General features: G+C 50.1%; 1 protein-coding gene across 2 annotated transcripts in view; it reads left to right on the forward strand.

Annotated features, from left to right (window-relative positions):
* Nucleotides 1-1,619: 1,619 nt before the first annotated feature.
* Nucleotides 1,620-22,219, forward strand: part of GABRA3 (gamma-aminobutyric acid type A receptor subunit alpha3) — a 59,900-nt gene continuing 39,300 nt past the window's right edge. Inside the window, exons 1-3 of one of the 2 annotated variants that reach the window (XM_035541470.2) lie at nucleotides 1,620-1,734; nucleotides 9,018-9,139; nucleotides 12,544-12,665. In XM_035541470.2, coding sequence (XP_035397363.1) covers nucleotides 9,051-9,139; nucleotides 12,544-12,665 — 211 coding nt within the window. In that variant the 5' untranslated portion in view covers nucleotides 1,620-1,734; nucleotides 9,018-9,050. Of the gene's footprint in view, nucleotides 1,735-8,244; nucleotides 8,373-9,017; nucleotides 9,140-12,543; nucleotides 12,666-22,219 lie in introns of those variants that run through there. The other variant, XM_035541471.2, reaches the window with a different exon arrangement.

A 22,219-nucleotide genomic window follows, 5' to 3' on the forward strand; every position in this document is an offset into this window, starting at 1 on the left:
CAGATCAGAAAATAACTTGGAGGCCTATTTGCTTCAAAATTGTCTGCTGCTATTGGCTACGGCTGGGTGTGGTGTTGAGGGCTGGAGAAACTTGGTTGCTTATGGTTTGTGGTAGCTGGAAGGCCCTGTAAGAGATCCAAGTGTTGCAATAACACTAAGGGCTCTCCATCCTATTGTCCGTGAGGTGTCAGGCTTGATTGTGGGGGCATTGTGCTGGTGCAACCTCAAGTCCTTGGGCAAGATTTTGGTCTTCAGATGTGTGTTGTGAGGCTTGTCAAATCTTGTTTATGGCCCCTACCTAGTAGAGGAAAGCTGAACTCTAATGGCATTCGAACTGCTGCTGACAGATGTATAGATAAATACAGGGATATATGGACTAGCAAAAACTGCTCAGATCACAGGGAACTGAATCTTTGCTTTGAAGGAGGCTGTTTTCTTCCTGCTGTTCAGGAAGCCTATGAATACTTTTGTGAATACTGCTATCTCACTGAAGTTGGGATGGCTGTGGTCTTTAGGAATAGGGTAAAAGAGTGATTGTGTCTAACTTCTGGGTAGCAAGGGCTGGGTCACTTTCTGATACAGAAATGCAGAGAACTGACACCTAGACTGGATTTGATTGTTCTCATGCCCTTTTTCAGGGCTCTTGCTGTGAAGGATGTTTGCATGTTACTTTCAGTATTCAAAAATAAGCGTTAGAGGTATTTCTGAGGTTGTCAGTGGTGCTTGCAGTTATGAACCTTTATCTCATCCTAGCCCCTCCGCGCTGGGTGGAAGTTATATACCAGTCACAGCTGCGGCTGAGTCCTGCAGAGTGCTTCACAAGGAGAGCTCTGCAGGGACAATATATTTTGAGTGCGCCTTACTACTGTCAGCTCTCGTCTGACCAGCTTCAGTCGTGGGGCTCCGCAAAGCCTCCCGAGCCCAGCCAGCCCTGGCCAGTGCGTCTTGTACCGAGCCTCCTCGGGGACTCCCGCACTGCCACCCTATCCTTGTTTTTTTTCCTTTCTTTCTTTCTTTTTTTTTTTCTGCCTACTCTTTGCGGCATTTTAACCTCTCTTCCTCCTCCTCCTCCCTTCCTCTGCGTTTGTTTTCCTCTGCACGCTGTTTTATTGCGATACAAACCTCCGCAATTCCAAGTTGTGCTCCGAACTTCCCTGCCCCGCCGGCAGACCGGGGGTTTTGGCCGGGCCTGGCAGCGAAGAGGCGTTTTGGCAGGGTTTGGGGTGCGGTGCCCTTTGGGGTGCGGTGCCCTTTGGGGTGCCGGCCCCCTCCTCGCAGAGCGGCAGCGCCTTGGGGAGCTCCCACCCTTCAACAGGTAGACGCTGCGAGCAGCCAGCAGTGCTCGGCTCATCCTCCGGTGCAGAAAGGATGGCGGGGGCCGGGGCCGTGCCGGGCCTCGACCGAGGGCTCTGGGGCACCGCTCGGGGCGGGGAGGGCGGCAGGGTTGGGCTGGGGTGGGGGGGATCTGCCGCCCGCGCCGCGGGGTGGGCAGCTCGGCACAAAGCGGGTGGTTAAACCCTCCTCCGGGGCGCGGAGAGGAGGAGGAGGAGGAGGAGGAGGAAGGCGGGGGGATGCTGCTTCCCTCCCTCCCTCTCTCCGTCTCTCCCTCCCTCGCCGCGGCCGGAGGAGCGCGCAGGCGGCGGCTGGCAGCCCCGGCCCGGGGGGCTCGGGGGTGCGGAGCGGTGCGGAGCCGTGCGGGCTCCGTCCCCCCCCGCGCTGGGGCAGCCGGCGGCGGTGAGTGCGTGCGGGGCGCGGCGGCTTCCCCCCCCCCCCCTAAAAAAAACCGGGGCTCCCCCCTTTAGCTGGGTGGCCACCCCCCGGCAGGCATCGGGATGCTGGCGGCGGTGTGCGGACCCCCCCAGCTGGGGGGGGACCCCCGGAGCTGCACCCTCCTCCCCATCGGCTTTTGGTTTGGGGGGGGGGGGGGGGGGGGGGGAGAGCGATGGGGGGGGGTGGGGGGTCGGAGCCGCGCTGCTCCCGCAGCGACTCCGGAGCGAGCCGAGCCGAGCCGTGCCCGGCAGCCGCCTGGGGAGAGGGGTAAGAGGCAGCGGGGGGAACGTCTGCCAAAGGACGGTGCCGAGCCCGGTTCCGAGAGCCGGACGGCAGATGTAGGGGGAGGGCTGATCGGGGAGGACGGCGTAGTAAAGCAAAGTCAAATTTCCCCCTGAATCCTGCAGCCAGGCCTAATGGGTACTGATGCTGACTTGGGGTGGGGAAGGAAGCCGGGAGGGCGAAAGGAGTTTTGTGGGGCTGCGGTCTCTAAGGCTGGTATGGGAGGAAAGGGGAAAGAGCTCCAGATCCTTCCCCCTCCCCCCCGAGTTACTGGGACTGAGATACGGATCATTTAAAGGGAGTAGCGTAATGCAATTAAGCATCAGACAGTCCCCACTGCAACGTTTATCCATTGTTCTTCGCTTTGCCTTCTGCCAGAATGATTCTAGTCTGGATGAGGGAAGCATAATTGAGCAAATAGTTCATTTCCCTGGCCAATTGCATCCGTAGTCTCTCTCCTGAATCTGCTGGCTGCCTGCATACACAGCAGCATCCTCAGGCAGAACGGGGGATCCGGGACCCTCTGGTGAGACTGCCGCTGTCGTGGGCCAGCTGGCGAGAGCAGCTCTTATCCCTGCTCACCTGAGGTGTTCTGACAGTGGCAGCAGGGCACGCTTGTTCCCTCACCTCTTGATCCTTGGGGGAGGTGTGAAGAAGAAAAATAACAGGTGGTGAGGCAGGTCCAGCCTACAACTAGGAGATGCTGCATGTGGCTCAGGCAAGTCATCTGTTTTCTCTAGTCTTTCTTAACTTTCTCTTTACCCTGGCGGATGAAGGACCTCTGGCTGTTTTGAGGCGAAGCTGTTGTTCTGGTGGAGTTTGTCTGCCTGTCCTTCAGCCCGGGTCTGTGGTGGCTGGGTGCCCTGCAACGCGTGCGCACACAAGTGCAGCGGCAGGGGAACGCAAACGCTCTGCTCCTGCTCTTTTTTCCAGAGATGCAAGCAGCTGGAGCAGTTGTGGCTGCACCTGGGCCCCGTGGCACATGCTTGGCTGGGGGCTGCATCATTTTCCCTAGAACCTCCTCCCAGTTCACAGCAGAGCTCTGTGTTAGGGGTACGCACACATGCATTTGCTGCACCGCTGCGAGACCTGCTCAACACTGGGAGGCTGCTGCCTTTCCTTGCTTCTGGAGCTTTATCACTCAGCATCATGCAGCTTTCCTCCTTCTGTTCTCTCCTCTCCTTTCTTCTTTGTCTGGAGACTGCCACCTGTCCCACTTCGCTGTCAGCTTCCCCTTCGCCTTTTTCTGCTTAATCCGTTCTTTCACCTCCGTTTCTTTTTCTTGAAGTAGACCTCGTCCTCTTCACTTTGCTCCCTCTCAACACTAGAGAAGAAGCCCAGCTCCTCATCTCAGCAGGAGCATTCCTGCCAACTGTTTACAAAAAGTAGCACAATACCCAGGCTGAATGCTGACATAATTGCATACCCAGCCAGAGAGTGTAGTAAATAATCCTGCCCTTTCAAGCTTTTGCCCAGTGATGAGTCTTTTGCCATCTCCTTCACCCCTGGGCTAAATGTATTATACTTGGCTTGCTTTTACTTATATGCTGGAAACACGAAGTCAGCACAGTTAGCGCACGTATGGTATCGAAGTAGACACACAGTGATGTCTTGCACTGTATATACTTTGCACGCGTGCATTGTGTGTGTGTGAATGTGCATCACACAGCTCTGCTCCTGGGTTCAGCCTTTGACAATAGTGCTTGGCAAGCAGGAGCTCAGGGAGGAACGACAGAGCCATGGTTGTCCTTCCATTGGGGAAGGAGAGATGGCTGGGGGGTGAAGGTCAAGAGCACCAGCAAAAAGCAAAGGGTTTGGCTGGCTCTTTGCTTTGGATAGGGTGCTAGCTAGTTCTCCAGGGGTTTGTGTACATACAACACGATTGCTGACTGTGGATATTGTCAGCGTGGTTGTATTTCCAGTAGTGCTCGGGAGCCGGAGTCTGTCTGCAGTTGCTCTGATTGTGAGTCAGTCTGTCTGCGGTTGCAGTAGCCGTGAATCAGTGTCTGCCTGTAATTACGTGGGTGAATCAGTGTTGGCTTGTTACACTTGTGAGTGCAAGCGGTTTCCTGTAGCGGTTGTGGGTGTGAGTCACTCTACAGTCCCTCTGGATGTGTTTTCAAGCAGAGAGCTGCAATACTGGGATTAGTTTTGTTTTGAGAAATTGTCAAGTGGCTTCTCATTTTGAAAAAAAATTAAAGCTGGGCTGAGAGTTGGGCATGGAGCTTGCTCAACATCACCAACCTTCTGCAGGAGAGACCCAGTTTAAGGTTTGCTTTCAAAATTTCCGTGTTGATTTGAACCTTTACATTTCCTTCCCTTGTGCCTCTGGATTTGCGTCCTCTTAAACTGGTGTCTCCTGCAGAGCTGCAGACAATGCGTTTGGTAACCATCACGTGTGCCTTGTACCTGGTGTGGCAGATTGATGGGAAGGTGATTTATGGCTTGTGCAGGGTGTGTGTATAGGACTGCTCAATGTGCACCTCTCGGGTGCATTTTCACATCTGAGTCAGACTGGTTCCTCTGCCACAAGCTGCCTGCTGTGTGCCAGCACTGGCTCTCTAAGATGGCAAACAGCAAGTTTGATTCAGGTAGGCAGGGGCACTGCTGCCTTGTTCTTGTTCCCACATTCTTATAAATGCTGTGGTAGCTTTTGGTCTTCTGGCAGTATCTATTTAGCACAAAGAGCTGAACTGAGAGCCAAGTTGGAGAAACGCAGGCTATCTCAGTCGCTGGAAGCAGCGTCCAGGCTGACAAACCGAGCCTTCCCCTGCACTAGCTGGTGCAGGTAGAGCGTGCTGCTAGCGGGGCTGGACTGCTTCCAGTACAGGTTGGCTTGGTGTCTGCACTGTGCAGCACATGTGTGCATCCCAGCGAGCTCATCTCGCAACAAAGGGATGTGAAGAACCTGTAGGGCCAGGGTCTTGTGAAACACCACAGTGTTATTCTACCGTTTCCAGGCTCCAAGACAAAATATGTCTGCTCATTGCTAACCCTGCACCCAAAAAAAAGAGAGTTTTATTAAAAGGGATCCTCCTATTTAGCTGAAATGATTGAGAACTGAAGCAAACCCACCCCAGCAGGGACACAGGGCAGCATGTGCATCATCTGCATTTTTTCTGCTGCACCGAGTGCTTGCTGGCTGCCCATCGCTGCAGAGGGCTCGGAGCTGTACCCAGAGCAGTGCTGGAAGAGGCACGGCAGCGACAATCTCAAGGCTGGTGTGTCTGCAGAGGATCAGGGACAGCACAGCCTGTGCAGGTTGGATGCTCCTGGAGTCCGTAAAGAATGTCAGAAGACCTCTCCTGAATACCCAGGACCTGGTCTGTGAAGGCTACAGTGCAATGAGGGAGGCAGCAGCTTTAAGGAGCTGCTTGTGCTGTGCAAGTGCACCTGATCTGGGGGGGTAAGTCTGCAGGTGCTGAGGTCGCATACAGTGCTATGCTTAGCTGTGCAGGTGGGCGGATGGTTTGGCACCAATTGAGGCTAAATCACCCCCTTCCTCCTGTGCTTGTATCCGAGCATTCGGACTGTGGCTGCCTCTGCTTCCCAGCTGGCTTCCCAGCACCAGCTCTTCTTTGCTCACATGCCCCTGAGATACCTGATTTGGCAAAGATGCCGAGCAGCTGCAGGTCCTGGGGGCCGGGGGGGAGCTGTAAGTGTTCAGCACTCCTCTGGCTGATGCCACTGCTATGGGTGTGTGGCATGTGGGCACGCCAGCAGTGATGCTGCAGGCATGCTGCCTCTTGGTGTGTAACGGGGGCAGATGTGTCCTCTGGGCTGCTGCTTCACAAGTGTCACCTGCGTGATGAGACTATTGCTAAGTGAATCAAATTGCTCCCTTGACTGTGCGTGTTTCAAGGAGGCAGTAATTTGGGAGAGATACTAATGTGACTCTCTTAAATGTACCCATGTGGGTTTTTGGGACCCTTCTCTCTATTTACTTTCCTTTGCCTGCATTCTCCTTCTTTGAGCTGTACTCCCAGGTTGTGGGTTTTTTTTTTTTTTGCAAGCTTTACCTCTTTCTCCACCTCCAGAGTTTTCTTTTCCTTGTCAGCACTAAGCCTGTGCTAATCACTCTTTCCTAGGAAGGCATTTCAGAATATTTAATGGCTCCTACAGTAAAGATTGCTGAAAAGATCAGACCTGGTATGCAAAGTCAGGAGATTCTCAATGTTAACACTACCAGGGGACCTTGCTGATCCAAAAGGTACCAGCACATTTTTTGTTCCCAAACCCACCTCAGGAGGAACAGCAGCTGGAGTATGTTGGGGAGAGGGAAGCTTTTCCAGTTCTTCTTTCCAAAACTGCACAGCCAGGAGGAAAGCTGTGTTTCCTGGGAGTGTTGTTTCGCTGTGGTGCTCTGGAGATTGGACAGACAGCATGTGCTGGAGAGGAGTGGGTATATTTACAATGCCTTTAGGTATCTGGTTGTAAAGAAACCTGCCAAAATCCAGAGTGTACTGAATTGTAAACTTTGTGTTGCTTAATCCCAGCTGCAAAATGTTAGCAGGGCTCCTTAGAAAATCTGCATTTGATTCAGCTGGGGAGGTTACCAGCAACTGCAGAATTAGTGATGAATGCATTTGCTAAGTGTGCCATTAAGAAATGAGCCATGGGCAGATGGAATAAGGAAGTGTAGAGCTGCTTTGAGCACACGCCATCTTTATAGAGGTGATGCTGGGAGCTGCAGTGCCATGGGGACCTTACTGGGGTCTGGCTGAGCTGTATGCACATAGGGAGCTTTGAAAGAGCCCCAGAACCGTATGCCTTATGGAAAGGAGTGAAAACCTCGCCTGCAGAGGCTTCCTTGCATCCTCCAGAGATGGTGCTTTTCTAGTAATGGGGTCATGAGCAACAGTGCTGGGAGGGAACTGCTCCTTCTGTGGCTGCCCTAGCGCTGCCTGGCCAGCCCTGGCTCTGTCTCAGTGCTACCAGGGTTCATCAGCAATGGTTAGGGACCCTGTGTTAGTCAGGAATGTCGGTCGTGATCCTCAGGACCGGGTGGGTCTGTTTTACAATCATCTAAGTGTAACAGACAAAGAGCAAGGAAAATGCAGCAGAGCCTCTTCTCTCCAACTCCGCCAGGCAAATATGGAACAAGAACCAAAGGAAAGAGGTAGAAAGCAGTGCCAAGCTATTTTTTTTATGCTGCATAGTCCTTCGGGAGTCCATAAGAGCATCCATAGCAAAACAGCCATGTCTGGCAAAGTAGTCACTCAGAAAAGTGGTGAAAACAGAATTTGTCCCAATGCAGGTGTGCAGAATTGGTCCTGATGCTTAAAATGAGACCGGAGTGTGCATTTAACTTCTTTTCAGGCAGCCCTGTTATTCTTGGCTCGCATCTTCAAAAGAAATATCCCAAATACAAAATTAGCTATTCATCTTTACATAATAATGAAGGAAAACTGCATGAACAAGGTCTGGTGGAAACATGGCTGTCTTGAGCTTCTTGGCTCAGACACTAAGAAGTGGCTTTTGTCACTGTTCCTGGCCTGATCTCTTTCTGAATTACCTCGCTGCCTCATTTTCTGGTCTTCTTTTCTTTAGCTGCTCTGTCCCAGACTTGGTGTGTGATCTTCCCAGCCTGTGGTCTCACCAAAAGTGAGTTGCTGCAGAATCAGGAGGCACTGCTGTGAAATTGGAGGGTCCTGGTTCATGTAGATATTACTGGTCAAAAACTGCTGGCAGTGCGAATCCTGCCAAAACAAACCATTAATTTAAATCCTCATTTGAATGGGCAAGTGTTGATTTCAATAAGTCTTTTCAGCGGTGGTGTGGGGAAGGGAGGGGGAAGCCAGCAGTGGATTTCTGCTTTTGGCTAGTGCTTGAAGCTGTCTCAGAAAGAAGTGTTTAAATCCTATTGTATAACATGCAAGTTTAAGAAAATTGAAATGAAATCTGTTGGGGAGCTGCTAATTTAAGGACTTCTGGATTTGCCTCGTAAGAAACATCAACATTTTAGCTGTCCTTGTTCTGATTTGGAACACGTTTCCCCAAACTGTTGGAATTTCCCACAGAGCAGACGTTCAATCCCTAATTTGTGCTTCATCAGCAAATACTTGGATCCCAAGACTGTCCCTCCCAGCCTGCTCTGTCTGTATGGGATGTCTGCTGGGGGATCCTGTGTCTGCACACCCCTGCTATTCAGTACCTCTCACAGCTCAGCTGTCCCCTTCACCCTCAGGCGCCTCGGCTGCTGCTCTGGGAGCCCATGGTCGTACCTGGCCGCTGCGGCACTGACCGGCCTGTGCCAGGCAGAGGTGTCGTGTCGGGTGGGCGTCACAACAAGCTGTATTTATACAGGCTGCTGCTCCAAGGTGCGTCAACATAAAGGGGTATATAAAAGGGGAAAGGCGGTTAAATGTGTAATAACATCACAATAAAAGGAAAACTGAGCATTAATGAAAAACCTGAGCATGCTATGCGTGGTATGGTTGAACACTCCCACTGCTTGGGCCTCAATACCCAAACTTTATAATAGTTTCTGGTGGTGTCATTAGCAGAATTAAATGAGGGCCTAACTGTCCAGAAAGACATTTGGGGAAAAAATGGGTCTTAAGATTCATTTCTGCTGTACACGTGTCTCCAAGCAGCATGGGCTGAGGGAGCTGCTGCAAGGGGACATAGTGGTTGGGTGTATGGGGTGAGGAGGGGGAAGAAATGGGTGTAAAAAGAGGTGTTGGAAGTGAAACTGTGCAGTGACTGGAAGGTGTCAAAGCCCCTGGAGAGCTCTGTGTATGGACGCCCCCGGCTCTGACCCCACACAAGGTTCTCCAGGGCCAGTAGTGCTGCACGCAGTGCTGCTGGTCCCTGTGGGGCCTTTGGGACTTCAAATAGGAGACCCCAGAAATACCAAATTCTGGGTAACAGGCATGAACCGCTGGGAAAAATGGAATTAACTTGATCGTTTTCCTGCCAATAAATAACATCTTTCCTCTTTTCTCCTTCCCCTCTGTGCCCAGGTTGTGAAGACCCGGTGGCTGTGTGTCGAGGCCATGGCGCCAAGGCTCCCGGGAACGGGGTCTCTCTCTCTCACAGGCCTTGGAGTCCTGGTCCTGCTTTTTGCTCTCCCTGCTGACGCTGGGTAAGGTGGTGAGAGCCAAGGCCCTTGGCTAAGGCTGCGGTCCCCTTGCTATGCTTGAATATATCTGAGCTGGTGCCTGCATGAAGCAGTCCAGGGTAAAAGACTAAGAAGTCTGTTTCTTTGGGTGCCCAGGTATAAATGCAGAGCCTTGTCCCTGGTTCCTCCAAGACCTCCTGGCTTTGGACACTGCCACCAGCCTTTCCTCCCGGCCTCTAGGAGTGGATGAAAGGCTGTGATGAAGATGAAGGCTGTGACAGGCCCAGCAACCCTCCTCCTGCACTGCCTGAGTCTCTGCTGGGGCCTGGGGAGCCTGGAGACCCCTTGGAGGAAGTGTGGCAGGTCTCTCCCTGGCACAGCTAAGGGAGAGAGATGCAAATAATATGTGGCTTCTATAAAAGAATTAGAAAATTATCTTTAGAGTGCTCAGTACAGACACAAATGTCTGCTGAGTACAAGTCTAACAGCATTCGAGGACTTTCATGCAGGAACAAATGTCCTGGTTCTGTGCTCTACCCGTGCCCCCTCTGCATGCAGCTGTTTGCCCAGCTGCAGGCTCTTACCACTTCAACTGCTTGCACCCAATTTTGCGTAAACAAATGCATCCCACGTATGCCTGGATTTGCAGGCGCTGACCTTGGTATCATGGTGCTGGCCACAGGAGGACAGCTGCAGTTCCTCCCTGCCTCCCCCTTCCCTCCTGCTGACCGTTTGCTTCCAATCGTCTGATGGCTGCTGCTGCTCCCTTGTCACCTGCCATCCCTCCTGCAGGAGGATTCATTTCCTAAATCACATACGAGGGGCTCCTTCTTCAGACACTAACCTGCCAACGTGGCAGCCAGCTCTCCAGAGAGCATGTGCACAGGGATGAGTGGTGAGGCAATGACTTTTCCTCAAGCCTCTCCTAATTAAATTTGCTGTAAAACTGTCTTCTCTGCCTTAAGGCTTTTAATTGGTTTTAAACCATGAGCCACACACCTCTGCGCAGCTCCTCTGAGTTTTTCAGTGGGGCTGGCGGCTCTGCCCTGCCGGAGCCCTTCGATCTTTTCCCTGCCTGCACCGTGCTCCCACGGTGCCTCCCAAGCTGATCCCACGCTGCTCACATTGAAGTCAAAACCTCAAATGTCAGGCTAAGCTAAAGTGGCTTTGAAATTTGTAAACTCACTTTTCCCATCGCTGCTGAGCCTCTGCCAGGAGTTCCTTCACAAAAATCTGTCCTCTCCCTCTTTATATTATGGGTAATTTTTAAAGATAGCTTATAAAATGTTAATGAATGAGCTTTCATGAGCATGCTAGCTATTCATAAGTTATAGATGGTTATATACCCATCAGCACACACTGGTACAGATTGCTTTTAACTGTGACATCTAGTGAAAGCTGACACAATTGATACCTCACTAATTACTGTAGACGTTTGTTAAATTCCTTAAAATTCTCCTTATCTTCAGGGAGTGCAGATCCTTCAAATCTGCTTTATGCTCAAGTTCAGGTGCAAAGCCAAAACCGTGTTCTGTTTCAAGTGAGCCTAAAAAGGCTGCGATGCAGTTCATAATAGCAGGGGTGTTTTGATGTTTCAGAACTGATTTGGTTGCACTGGGGCTGGGGGATGTTTCCCCACCCTGCTCCATGCTTATAGGAGCTGCAGTTCAAGCACTTCATGCCTGCTTCTGGAGGCTGAGCTTCCTGGCTTGGCCACTTCTCAGCACGAGAACAGACAATGGTTTGCCAAAAATTATAGGCCGAGAAGCCTCAGGAGAAGTGGGATCTGATCCCCAGAGAAATAAACCTCAAACACTTGGAAAGCAATTTCCTACAGTGTTTGGTCATTGACTGATTAATGTCAAAATTGCCCCCAGATGAAATATTTCAATTAGTGACAACGTGCTGAATAACATTAATTCAGTCTGACTCTAAAAATACCCACACCCTTCCCTGCTCCATTTTTTATTTTTTTTTGTTGAAAACATTTTTTTTAGTCCCTTATCTTACTGAAGCTGGGTTTTCTGTTAGGAGAACATTTTGACAGAGAACTCCAAGCCAGCTTTGCTTCTTGTCACCCTCTCAGCCCTTCCCAGAGTATTTACAAATGGACCCAGAGTGTCAGGGGTGGCTGGTCTAACCAGATGGGATGCTGCAGGATTAAGCTCTGAACTGGTTCACTGACATTCTCACCCCCACCCCCTTTTTTTTCTCTCCATAATTACTTCTCAGTCCCTGCTTTTTCCTGCTTAAACCCGTGGCAGCACCCCACAAGCTGCCAGGGGATGCTGAGGCAGCCTCGTGGGCTGGAGTGAGCTCTGTGCTCTGGGGCTGTTCGTGCCTCCCAAACAGAAAAATGGGGAGCAAAATCTATACCCAGGGGTTGGCTGGGCTTCTTCCATTGTTATGTGTGTTTCTGCCATTTATTTTTTTTTTAATTAATCAGTGTCTGTTTTATTCCCTTTTCCATCTTCCCTGCAATCTCTGCATCTCTATAGATTTTTCTTCTTTCGGTTTTCTGTTGCTTAATTTTCTACCTTTCCATTAGTTTTAGTCCCAAAAGCTAGTTCTGCTGGGAAAAGCTGTGCTTGGAGCCACAGCACTGATACCCTGTGCTGTCCAAAATCTCTTTTAGAAGCAGCTGTTTTCGCTAGGCTCCATGGGCTCCTTTTCTGTTGATTGAGAGGGAGACACAAAATGCAAATTTACTATTTGAGCCCTTTGGGCTTGCAAAATTGCATTGGATATTTTGTTTGGTGATATGAGTTTTGTTTGAGAAATTTGCTGCTTATTTTATTCCACCTGGGGCAGAAAATGCCCCAAGGAAATCATTTTATCTGGGGCTCCCGGGCTTCTTGGGCTGAGTGGGGTGATAGGAACATGAGAACTCATTTGATTTTATAAACAGGGAAAGTTCAACAGACTGCAGAAATGGTTCACAGTTTTAATGATGGGCTCAGCCTCCCATCCTGCTTTACCGATTGCAATTTTTCTGCCTCCCTTCCCTCTTCCCAGGAGCAGAATACTTGGAAGTGGGCTGATAGGGTAAATAACTGGCACCTCTTACTCTGCCTCCTAAAAGCAGAAACCAGGACTCAATTAACCCTGAGGTTTTGGAGCCTCTGCTCCTACAACATCCTTCTTAGGGGCAGGCAAAAGACGCCAGGGCAAGGCAGGACTCCTCACCAGCTCCCACTGTGAAGGCTGCAGAGGCTGGGCAGGTTGGTTTGAGGAGCCCAGCAGAGGGTCCTGTGCACATAGCCCTATCAACAGATGTGCTGCATCCCGCAATTCTGGGCCTATTGCAGTGCAGGCTGGAGAATAGATAAGCGTCTTTTCATTTCTATAAGTGCTCGGAGAAATATAAAGAACGTTTCTCTTCTGATCGTGCCTTTTTTCTCTCCTCTTTTTTTCCCCAAATGCACCAGGCTTTCTCAGAAGCATGTTTCCGACGTCATTGATGACAGCAAAGATAACATCACCATTTTCACCCGCATCCTGGACAGGCTGCTGGATGGCTACGACAACCGCCTCAGGCCTGGACTCGGAGGTCAGTTGGGTGGAGCGATGCCGTGCTCCGCAGCCGCGTAGCTTCAGGACAGAGGGGCTGCCCAGATGGCTTGAACAGGTCTGCCCCTGTTGGGAGGAGGGTCTGGTTCAGTGCTAGAGCCAGTCTGCTGCTGGTTTCCCTGATTTTGGTCTGTGCTATCTCATTGGTGTTTTGTGAGAAGAGCGGTGCAAGTCTCCATGCATGTTGTGGCCTTCTATGACGTTACATTGATAGGCCTGTAGATGGAGCAAATAGGATTTTACTTATTTCCACTAATTTAATAGACATTGTGATGGTCTAAATTATGACACCACTAGTCTCTAGAACCTTTGACCTGTGTTGGTATTACGTTTTAGTCGGTGGGCTTTGCTGCACAGCCTCTCTTGATGTCCTTTCAGCTGTTTCTTATGTAGCCACTCTCTAGGGAGCTCTTCTGTGTGCTGTGCTTTGGAAAGCAAAAACATTGGTAGTCAGCTTCTCATGCTCCCTTCCAGTGCTTATGGCACGCACCTAGCATAGCATACGGAGGGAGAAGCTACAGGGAGATGTTGCTCCTGGTGCATTGCTGGACTGCGATTCCCACACAGAGCTGGACTTGCAATGTGTTTGCCATTCCCTGAAGGCCAGGCTGCCAAGGGAGGTTGGGAATGAGCTTTCCCTCTCCCTTGCATACTGATGGGGGCTCTGGTGATGTGGTAATAGACTGGAATTGCACCTCCTGCCCAATCCCCTCTCCTGTCCTTGCCTTGTCCCTCTGCTCACATCTCTCCAGGAGGGCTATGGCCCCAAGCAGCAACCATGCAAAGTCTGGGGAAGAAGGGTTTTTCCAGTGAGCATCCTCACCTCTGACAGGCTGCCATGCTGCAGAGCCTGGCAGGGAAAGGGTTACTGCGTCTGCATAGGCCATCCATCAGCTTTATTGCTTTTGTTGCTTGTTTCTTTCCCCCAGAATTAACTGCGGTCCCACTAATAGCTTTGCTTCCTCAAGTCTCCCCGATGGCTGTATTGATTTAGCTGAAACGAGTTCTGAGAGGGGACTGAGGGGGCATTTATGTTCACTGTAGGCTTGGTTGCAGACAACCCTGTGCAAAGTATTAACAAGAGGACTCCCAGGAGCCCCCTTGCTGGGAAAGTTAAAACCTTTCTTGGAATATCTCTGCTCTGTTGCTTTAGATCCTTTAATAATGTGCTTAACATAATAAATTGCCTTTGCCTGAACCAGACATTGCATGCTCAAAGACTGCTTTCACCTCTGATTTCCCCTCCCGGAGCACTCTGGCAGACCTAGGTGGGAAGTTTTGACAAAGGTTACAGGCCTGGGGGCTCTGGTGGCCAGAGAGGCAGAAACCATCCTGTTGCAGGCTTAGGGGTCAATCGGCTGTTCCGGGGTGATTGGTAGCATGAGGTGAGTTTCTGTTGTCCAAGGTTACGTAAAAACTGGGAAAGGGACTGCTTTGCTCCAAATTGGCACGACTAACTTTGTGCTGCTGTGTGGTTCAGTGACTTGCACGGTTCCTTGGCTTGCCTGTGAGATAGCAGGGGCAGCCCGTGTAGACCCAGCACTGGGCTCTTGCTGTTTCCCTTGGGAATATCTTCCATTTGCTTTTCTTCATGAGGACGTCAGGAGAAAGCATCTTTTAACACCACAGAGTCTTGCTTTGGCATTTGAAGAGGGCATATATGGTGGGATTGTGCCGGGGACAGGCTAATGGAAGGATGGACTGGCCTAAATAGTGGGTAACAGGGCGGCAGGACGTGCAGGCTCACTTCTTGGCCCCATTTTCCCTGCTTTCTGTCACAGACATCCCTCTGAAAACCCTTGGTCAGGTTACAAGCAGGGTGTGGGGCTGGGTGTGCCCAGACACCTGCCCCCGCACCCAGCAGAGCCTCTTCCATGCGCGCCGGGAACTGAGCAATGTTTGTTTAGGCTTTGGGAGCAGTCTGTGTAAGCAACAGAGTGTTGATGTGGTGACTTCTCCCCTCAAGATAGCCTCTTTGTATTTATTTTCCTATCCCCTCTGTTCTCACCATCTGCTGCCACCCACTCTAATAGCTGCCATGCCAGCGCTCCCCTGCCTACCGGGATGCCGCCGGCACGGAGCGCAGCGCAGCGGCGCTGAGCCTGCCTGGGAGCACCCGGGGCTGCAGGAGGGTGTCCCTGGGCCTCCCTGCTGCGCCTGGCCCCGGGATAGGGCTCAGGGCATCCTCTCGAGCCAGCAGTCCTCACAGTGTTGATGGCACACTGAGGTTTGTGAGCACGCACCGAGCCAGGTTAGAAGAAGAGGGATGGTTTTCTGGGTGAGGGAGAAGGTGTCTGCCCCTCCTCCTGCTGGACAACCCCATAGCAGTGGGGACGCAATCACTTGTGTCACCAAGAAGTCTTTTAGGGCTGGTAGAAAGTTTCTTCCCTGTTTCTGCCTGGTGGCTTGCTCGGATCAGGGCCGAGTCCTCTGCTGAGTTTGGCCCCACGACCACTGAACTACAGCCTGGGTTTTGGAAAGGGGCAGCTTTATAAACAGGTCACGTTATGGGGCTTGGAGAGGAAGGAACTTTCAGCAGATAACCTGTCTTTCCCCCGAGAAAACAGAGTGCAGATGGGCTATTAAGTCAGAAGGGGAACAGACAAGGACCCTGAGGGGATGCAGACATCTGCTGTCACGGCCAACCTTGCAGGAGAAGAAAATCTCCTGCTGAGAGAGTTTCTGTGGGCAGCCTTGGCCTCCCCTCCTGGTCCGGATCTGTGCATCCACGTGGATCCTCTCCTGGCCCCACGGGGCTGTGGCGAGGGGCATCTATTTGTAGCCCACAAATTCTCTTTGCTGCTGGGGCTCCCTGCAGAGCCGGCGTGCAGAGAGGTCTCTGCTTTGAACCCGGAGCTCGCCTTGCTTGTGAGGGTTGGAGGCAGGAGATGTGGCCAGGAGAAATAGGTAGAACTGGCAGACAAAGAGAGGCATCCTATAGCTGAAAAGAAAGGGTGCTCAGGGAGTGGGATGTGGGTGATGGGGCACTGTGTGACCCTCTGAGAATGATGCACAGAAAATCCTGTATGCTCCCATGCTGCTTTCTGCGAGGAGCGATCGATGTGCAGCCCTTACACAGCCAGATGGATGCCTGGCACCATGACCTGAGAGGGGATGTAGTGCCTGTGGTTGGGTGGTTTGGGGTTCAGCGATGGTCCCTGTGCAGCTCTTACCTCCTGCGGCCTTATTTCCTAACCAGGGGAGTTTGGGTACACAGTGTCACAAGCCAAACACACCTATCTTGTGCGCGTCTAGCTCTTTGCAAAGCAGGGTAGGGATTTCTCCTGTCTCAGCCAGAGGATCTCTGCTTTGGAGAGGGTGTCAGTGTCTGCAGTGTTTGGTGTGAGGCTGAGGTCCTGAGAGCATCTGGAGCAGCGCTGGACAAAATCTCCCTACTGGGTGGCCAGGGAAGCCTCGACTCCAGAAAGCCATTGGCCTTTTCCACGGGCTGCCAAGGAGGAAAAGGTTTTGCCACATGGAGAAAGTAGGTTGGTCATTTTCTTTGAAAAGATGGGCTTTAAACTTTCTAGATGAGCCAGTTTCTTTGACTGCAACTAAATGGCAATTTGTAGCAGCTGGGCTGCTACTGATGATTGTTGTTCCTCCTGGATGCAGCATCACCTGCAGCATAACTCACAGCATTTGCCTGAAGAAGCTTCTACATCTCTCTGGAGTCTCCAAATGGCTGGCCTGGTCCTGTTGGAGGAGCACTGACTGGACAAGCATCCTGCTGCTCTGTGTCCCTGTGCTGTGACAAGGGTTAGGAGCCTTCTGAAGAGCATGGGGTTTACCAGCAAACACAGGCAACTGGATTAAAGCAACTCACCTGCAAGGAGAATGAGGCATGTGGCCCCCTTGGTCTCTTCTCTCTTGGGGAAAGGCATGGCACCCCTTCCGTGGCCTCAGGGTTGGCAGTGAGTGGGTCCCCAGGCAGAGGGGAAGCCCCACTTTGTGCCTTCACAGCTGGGCGTACCAGGGTGAGAGAGCAGCCTGGGCTCGTGGCTGCCTCTTTTTCCTTTTCCTCATCTCTACCGGGCTGCTTTTCATGGCTTGGTGTAGGCATTTCCCTGCCCTCGCTGGGCTCAGCACAGACACACGTTGGCTAAGGTAGGTTTTGGGCTCTGCCAGTAGGACTCAGACCAGGGCTGCCCACCACGGGCCTCTGGTGCCTTTTATCTGGGTTTGCTTCATCAGCTCTGCCCTGCGAGCGGTTTTGATCTGTAGCCACCTGTTAATATTTATCCTGCTGATGTATTCCCTTTATTCTTCTGTAACTGAAGTGCACTGCAACTTTTTTCCTGTTTTCTTTCCATGGTGTGGTGTCTTTTCCTGTTTTGATGATGGTGTAGTTTGCATGATGGCCTCTGAGCAAGCAAGACACATCTGGATCCCTGTTTTGCCACCTGTGTTTCCGTGTTTCAGGTGCTGACAGCCGAAAGGTTTTGGTCTTGGGTTGAGAGTGGTTCCCTCTAGGATGAGAGACACCCAAGAGATGTTTGGTGCTCGGTGTGTTGCACCCTCACACCTCTGTTATTTCGTCCTGACATGCAGGTAGGGGCTTATCAGCTGTGTGACCATCAAGGTGGAGGGGCTGAGACAGAATAGGAAAATTACCAAGCTGCTTCTTGTTGCCACAGAGCTGATCCCCAGTAACCAGGGCCCTCCAGCTCCTCTGCTCACCAGGATGCTGTCTTTTCACCTGGGTTGTGAAGCTACCTACGGTTTGCATTATAAACATTTTCCTGATCTGCTGTTTGTACAACAGAAACATCAGATGACAAACCCAGTGGCCCTTTGTGTTTCGTTGTGATTTCCAGGATTTCAGGACTGTGTTTACCCTGCTTTTCTCTCCGAGTGTTCCACCTCTCTGAACTTCTCATCTTTTCTCTCTGATCTGACTTCTTGCTTTGCACTGATTACTCCAGGGAGGATTTTGACTCTTTCTTAGAGAAAATCCATGTCTTATCTCAGATTTTTGTCTTTGGCTGAGATTCCTTGATGAGTTTTAATTTGAAGCCGAGGCACAGCCTGAACAGCGATTTCTTCTATTTGCCTTTCTGGGCAACGGGGACCCTGCTCTGTCTTGTCGAACTTCTGAAGTTAAGATCTATGAACAAATACAAAAAAAAAAAAAAAGTTGTCTTCCCCTCAAGTGCAGTTCTCTGAAGGCAGATTTGCCGTGGATTTGCGCAGCCCCTGATGCTCTCCTTTCTCATGTAGAAATCCCTGGTGCTGCTGCTTAAATCCACAGAGCAGAGGGAGAGGGAGCTCCGCGCGTAAAGGCATGTACACATCAGAGGGCGAGTGAGGAGTACGGGCTTGACAGCTACGCCTAAGGGTGAAAGTCTTCTCTTAAATAAGTTATGAATTTGCTTAGGGCAACAAGCTTGTATCAGAGCTTCAGGGATATCACAAACACTCCGGAGGGGTCAGAAATCCGTTGTGAAAAGATTAATCGTTTCTAGCGTGAAATGGCACCTGGGCTTCAGGTCAGCGCCGTGTCCCTCAGGGCCATCAGAGCCACGGCCAGGCGGAGGGGACAAACACGGCATCAGGTCCCTGAAGGAGCTGTGCAGCCGAAGCTGAGCACCGTGGTGAAGCTGTCCTTGGGCTCCTGGGTTCTCCAGAGGGGAAATAACCAAGTCCTCGGGCTGCAGGGACTGGGGAGGGAAAGGTGTTTATCGTGCTGCTTTGGATGCCTCTCTTTAGGTAGTACCTTAACTTGCTGTGTGTTTCCAATGAGGAGTCTGTCCTACTAACTCCTCCATATATTCATGTATGTGGGTAAGAAGAAAGGTTTTCACGAAGGGTGAGAATTTTAATGGGAGAACGGATCCATATGGAGGACTTCTAATGCCAGAAATTTGTACTGGAGTAACTCAGACCTTCAGTCCTACATCAGGCACCTGCACCGAGCCAGTGCCAGCGTCAGGCAGCTCATCCCTGCCCTGAGGGAAGCCGGTGGGTATGTGCTGGAGACAGGATGATGCTATTTGTTTGTAATGACTCTGGAAGGCGTGAGCTGACGTTTAAGCATGTTGAACATGTGTTAGATGTCTCTAAGAACATTAGTAGATGGTGTTATAGATGGCCATAAACTGCCTGCAAGGATGTCTTTATTGATCTGTTGGACTATGGCAGCGAGTCATTTATTAGAATTTCCATCCATTTAGTCAAATGTAAAGGATTTATAATGTGTCTTTAATTCAGAGTGTGAAATAAGGTTTTTTTTTTTTTTTTTTTTTTTAGGTATTACTGAGTTTAAAAACAACTTTAATTGTTTTATTCAGGGAAGCTGGTGGAGAAACAACTGGTCAAATATTGAGAAAACAGCAGGTATTTTACTCATTGAGCTACAAAATAAAGTGTCTGCAGCCATTCGTGCACCTGTACAGAGGCGCTGATAGCGTCTGTTGGAGGATGTTTTGTCATTGATGGTGTTGGTGGATTTTGGACTGGTTCCATCTGGAGGGAGAGATCAAATCACTTCTATGTGGGCCCTCTGTGGCGGGGGGATTAACGCTGCTGATTCAGACCAGTTTGTGGTAATGCTGTTTCATTTATTTAAAGGTTATTGTTGGATTAAATACAAGTATTGGAGCAGTCGTGAGGCTCTGGAAGATGCAGGGGGCTTTGGGGAGCGCGTTGCTGTTAAGGCTGTGCAGGCTGAACGGTACAGGGTCCCTTGGCTAAACACTGCTAAAAGTCAGTGAAATTCTCACCTTGTTGAGGGTAAATGGCAAGCCTTACAGAATCTGGTGGGGCCAAGAATGTAATGATTTGTCTATGCATACTAACCTGTAGTTTACTGTAAAAGCGTGTCTCTGAAAGACATACAGTTAATATTCATTTTTTTAAAAAAGCGTGTTTTGTGGAGTACTGGGAATTACAAGCATAGAGTATAGCCTGGAGAGTTTTCAATCTACATTTGCACTGTGAGAAAGGGACAGCCTGTTCACTTTACCTTTTGGGAGAACATAATTCAGACCAAAACGATGAGAACAACAGGCTTGGAAAAAACAAGTGTGTTTTTTTTTTTTTTTTTTTTTCCCCAAGCCTACTGGAAGATCCTATTTCTGACAAAGTTCAGACTGAATCAGTGGATGGGATGATTCATGACTGGAGGAAAATAAATTGAGAATTCAGCAGACACTATTTCAAACCTGTAAAAGTCATTTCAGGTGCCTCTTTTCTAGAGGATCAGTTGCAATTCTGATACAAGAAACTTGTCAAGGAAAGGAGCTAATGACCATAAAGAAAAGACACTGCAATTTGCAAAGGGGAAGGAGGCAAAGGCTTTGCACAAGGCTTACTGTGCCCATCTGAACTCTTGTCAAGGAAGTTATTTGTATCCATACAGACCAGATAAGGTTTTTGCAGTCCTGAATTCCTACTTACTTGCAGACACGTTGCCTGTAGAGCTGTGAATGTCACTTTGGCCAGATAAAGCCCCTGTCATGCAAAAAATGAAGGTGCAAACTTCTCTTTCCACAAGTTGCCCTTCCTGTAAAGGGACTGTGCATATGTGTGAATTGAATTACAGGTGTTTGTTTGAAAGATTAGAGCCCTTCCCGTTGGACAGATTCACCTGTTCTTACGCTGAGAATTTGGAAAGGTCTCTTCCTAGGAAAGGCTTCTGTCTGCTTGTAGAAGGGTTAAAGAACGAAAGCATGAAACCTTGTCTCTTCTTTCCTCGTTGATCTCGCTGTCATTATGAGAGAGGCTTTCTGATGGCTTCCCTTTGTCATGTAACACTAATACCATTAAGTCCACTTTGGCAAAGAAAGGTAAGTATAATTAATGTGCAAATCAGGAAAGTAGATGTGATTTCTATACGAATGAGATGGGCCTGAACTGCAGAAGGCACTGCCTGGGCATGGCCGTAGTGCAGGTGGGACCAAGGGTTTGCAGGTGCCTGTGACTCTGTGTGGAGTGAGTTGCTTGAGCCAGGTGAAGGTATTTTAAGCCTCTGCCTCCAACTGTTCCTTTTTTTTTTTTTGTGAGCTGCAGCTCTACCAGAATTATTATTTTGATGCACGATGCATTAAAAAGGGAAAGAATAAAACCCCTGAACCCTATCCTGACTGATTTGTTCCCAGAAAGATGTTTAATTTTGTATGTATAATTGAAAGGGGCTAAATATAGCTGTATTAATATTTATGGGCCTTCTGTTGGAGTCAATACAAGAGTTGCTGTTCAAGGCAATTAAGCTTTACCTTTTCACATCCAGGATTTCAGTGTTCAGAGATGACATTAGTTGTGTGACCTGCATCCAAGAGAGAATAAACTAAAAGCATGCCATTATCTGTTGAATATGATACCCTATATTTAATGCTGTTTGCTGACAGGCAGTTTGTCTCCAGCAAGGATGATCTCCCAGAAGAAGGACTGCTGCTTTAACAGGGGAGAAATCAGAGAGATCGGAGGGCTCGGAGGTTTGCAGGAGAGCTGTCTATGTAGCAGATGTGGTTTTGGAGGAACTAAGTGACTAGATTATCTCATGGGACTAAGTGAGTAGACTGTCTCATGCCCACCTCTGCCCCAGCAGTAGCTGCTGGGATGAGGGAAAGGGGTTGTGGTGGTTCTTTATGCGCTGTGTTCATCTTTGTGTCATCTCCAACCTGGGGCTGGGCCATAGGAAACACGACTGTCGCTAGCTTGTGAGGATGTGTACAGGGCAGGGAATGCTCTCTGCACCATTTCTTCGTCCTAGGCTTTCTGTGCACATCTCTGGGGCTAGTCACAATCTTCATGTCATTAAAGCCCAGGGAAAGCAAATCCTGTCCAGAGATCTGAGCTGCTGTAGGGAACGTGTGCGCAGGGAATTAGGTTGAGGCTGTAACGATGAAAACAAGTCAGTTTGTGTTAATAACAAAGGCAAAATGATGATGCATTTGATTTCTAAAGCACTGCCTTTCAAGAGAAGGGTATTGCTAGGATAACATGACAGGAGTCCTGGCAGCGCTTGAATTGCCCTGCATTGCCGCTTTTTGGAAGCCGCAGCTCCTCGCTGCTCCAGTTAACAATGAAGCTGTTAGATGCTGTAAAATCTCTTGCTGATAAGGGCTGTCTGAATCCTGCCTTTCTACTAAATTTGATCAACGTGTCAGACTTTACTTTCTTCCGTCTGGACACTAATAGCTGCCTTTGAGGAGGAGAACTGCAGAGCGGAGCCTTGGTCACTGCTGCTGTCCCGGCTCTGCAGGCAGCAAGGGCCCACTCGAGGGCTGATGTTCCCCTCAGAGGCTGCAGAAGGGAGATCCTCTCTGTAAGGGTGAGCCTGGTGCTCAGCTCTTCTCCTGGGACTCACGTCCCATGCATTTTGAAGCTTTGTGTGGGTGTATTTCGGTCCTTTCACTGGTCTGTTAGATATTTTGGTTGCTAGAAGCTCCTTAACCTCCTTCAATAAGCATGAGCAAAGAGAATTTCCCATGGTGTCCATTTATTTGCTTTTGGAGCACACGAGGTGCTTAAACAGGGAGGGAAAAGCAGAAATCAGATGGTGCACATACGGAGGTTGCAATGGTGGCCACG

This window comes from Cygnus atratus, chromosome 13, assembly GCF_013377495.2.
Source record: "Cygnus atratus isolate AKBS03 ecotype Queensland, Australia chromosome 13, CAtr_DNAZoo_HiC_assembly, whole genome shotgun sequence".
NCBI lineage: Eukaryota > Metazoa > Chordata > Aves > Anseriformes > Anatidae > Cygnus > Cygnus atratus.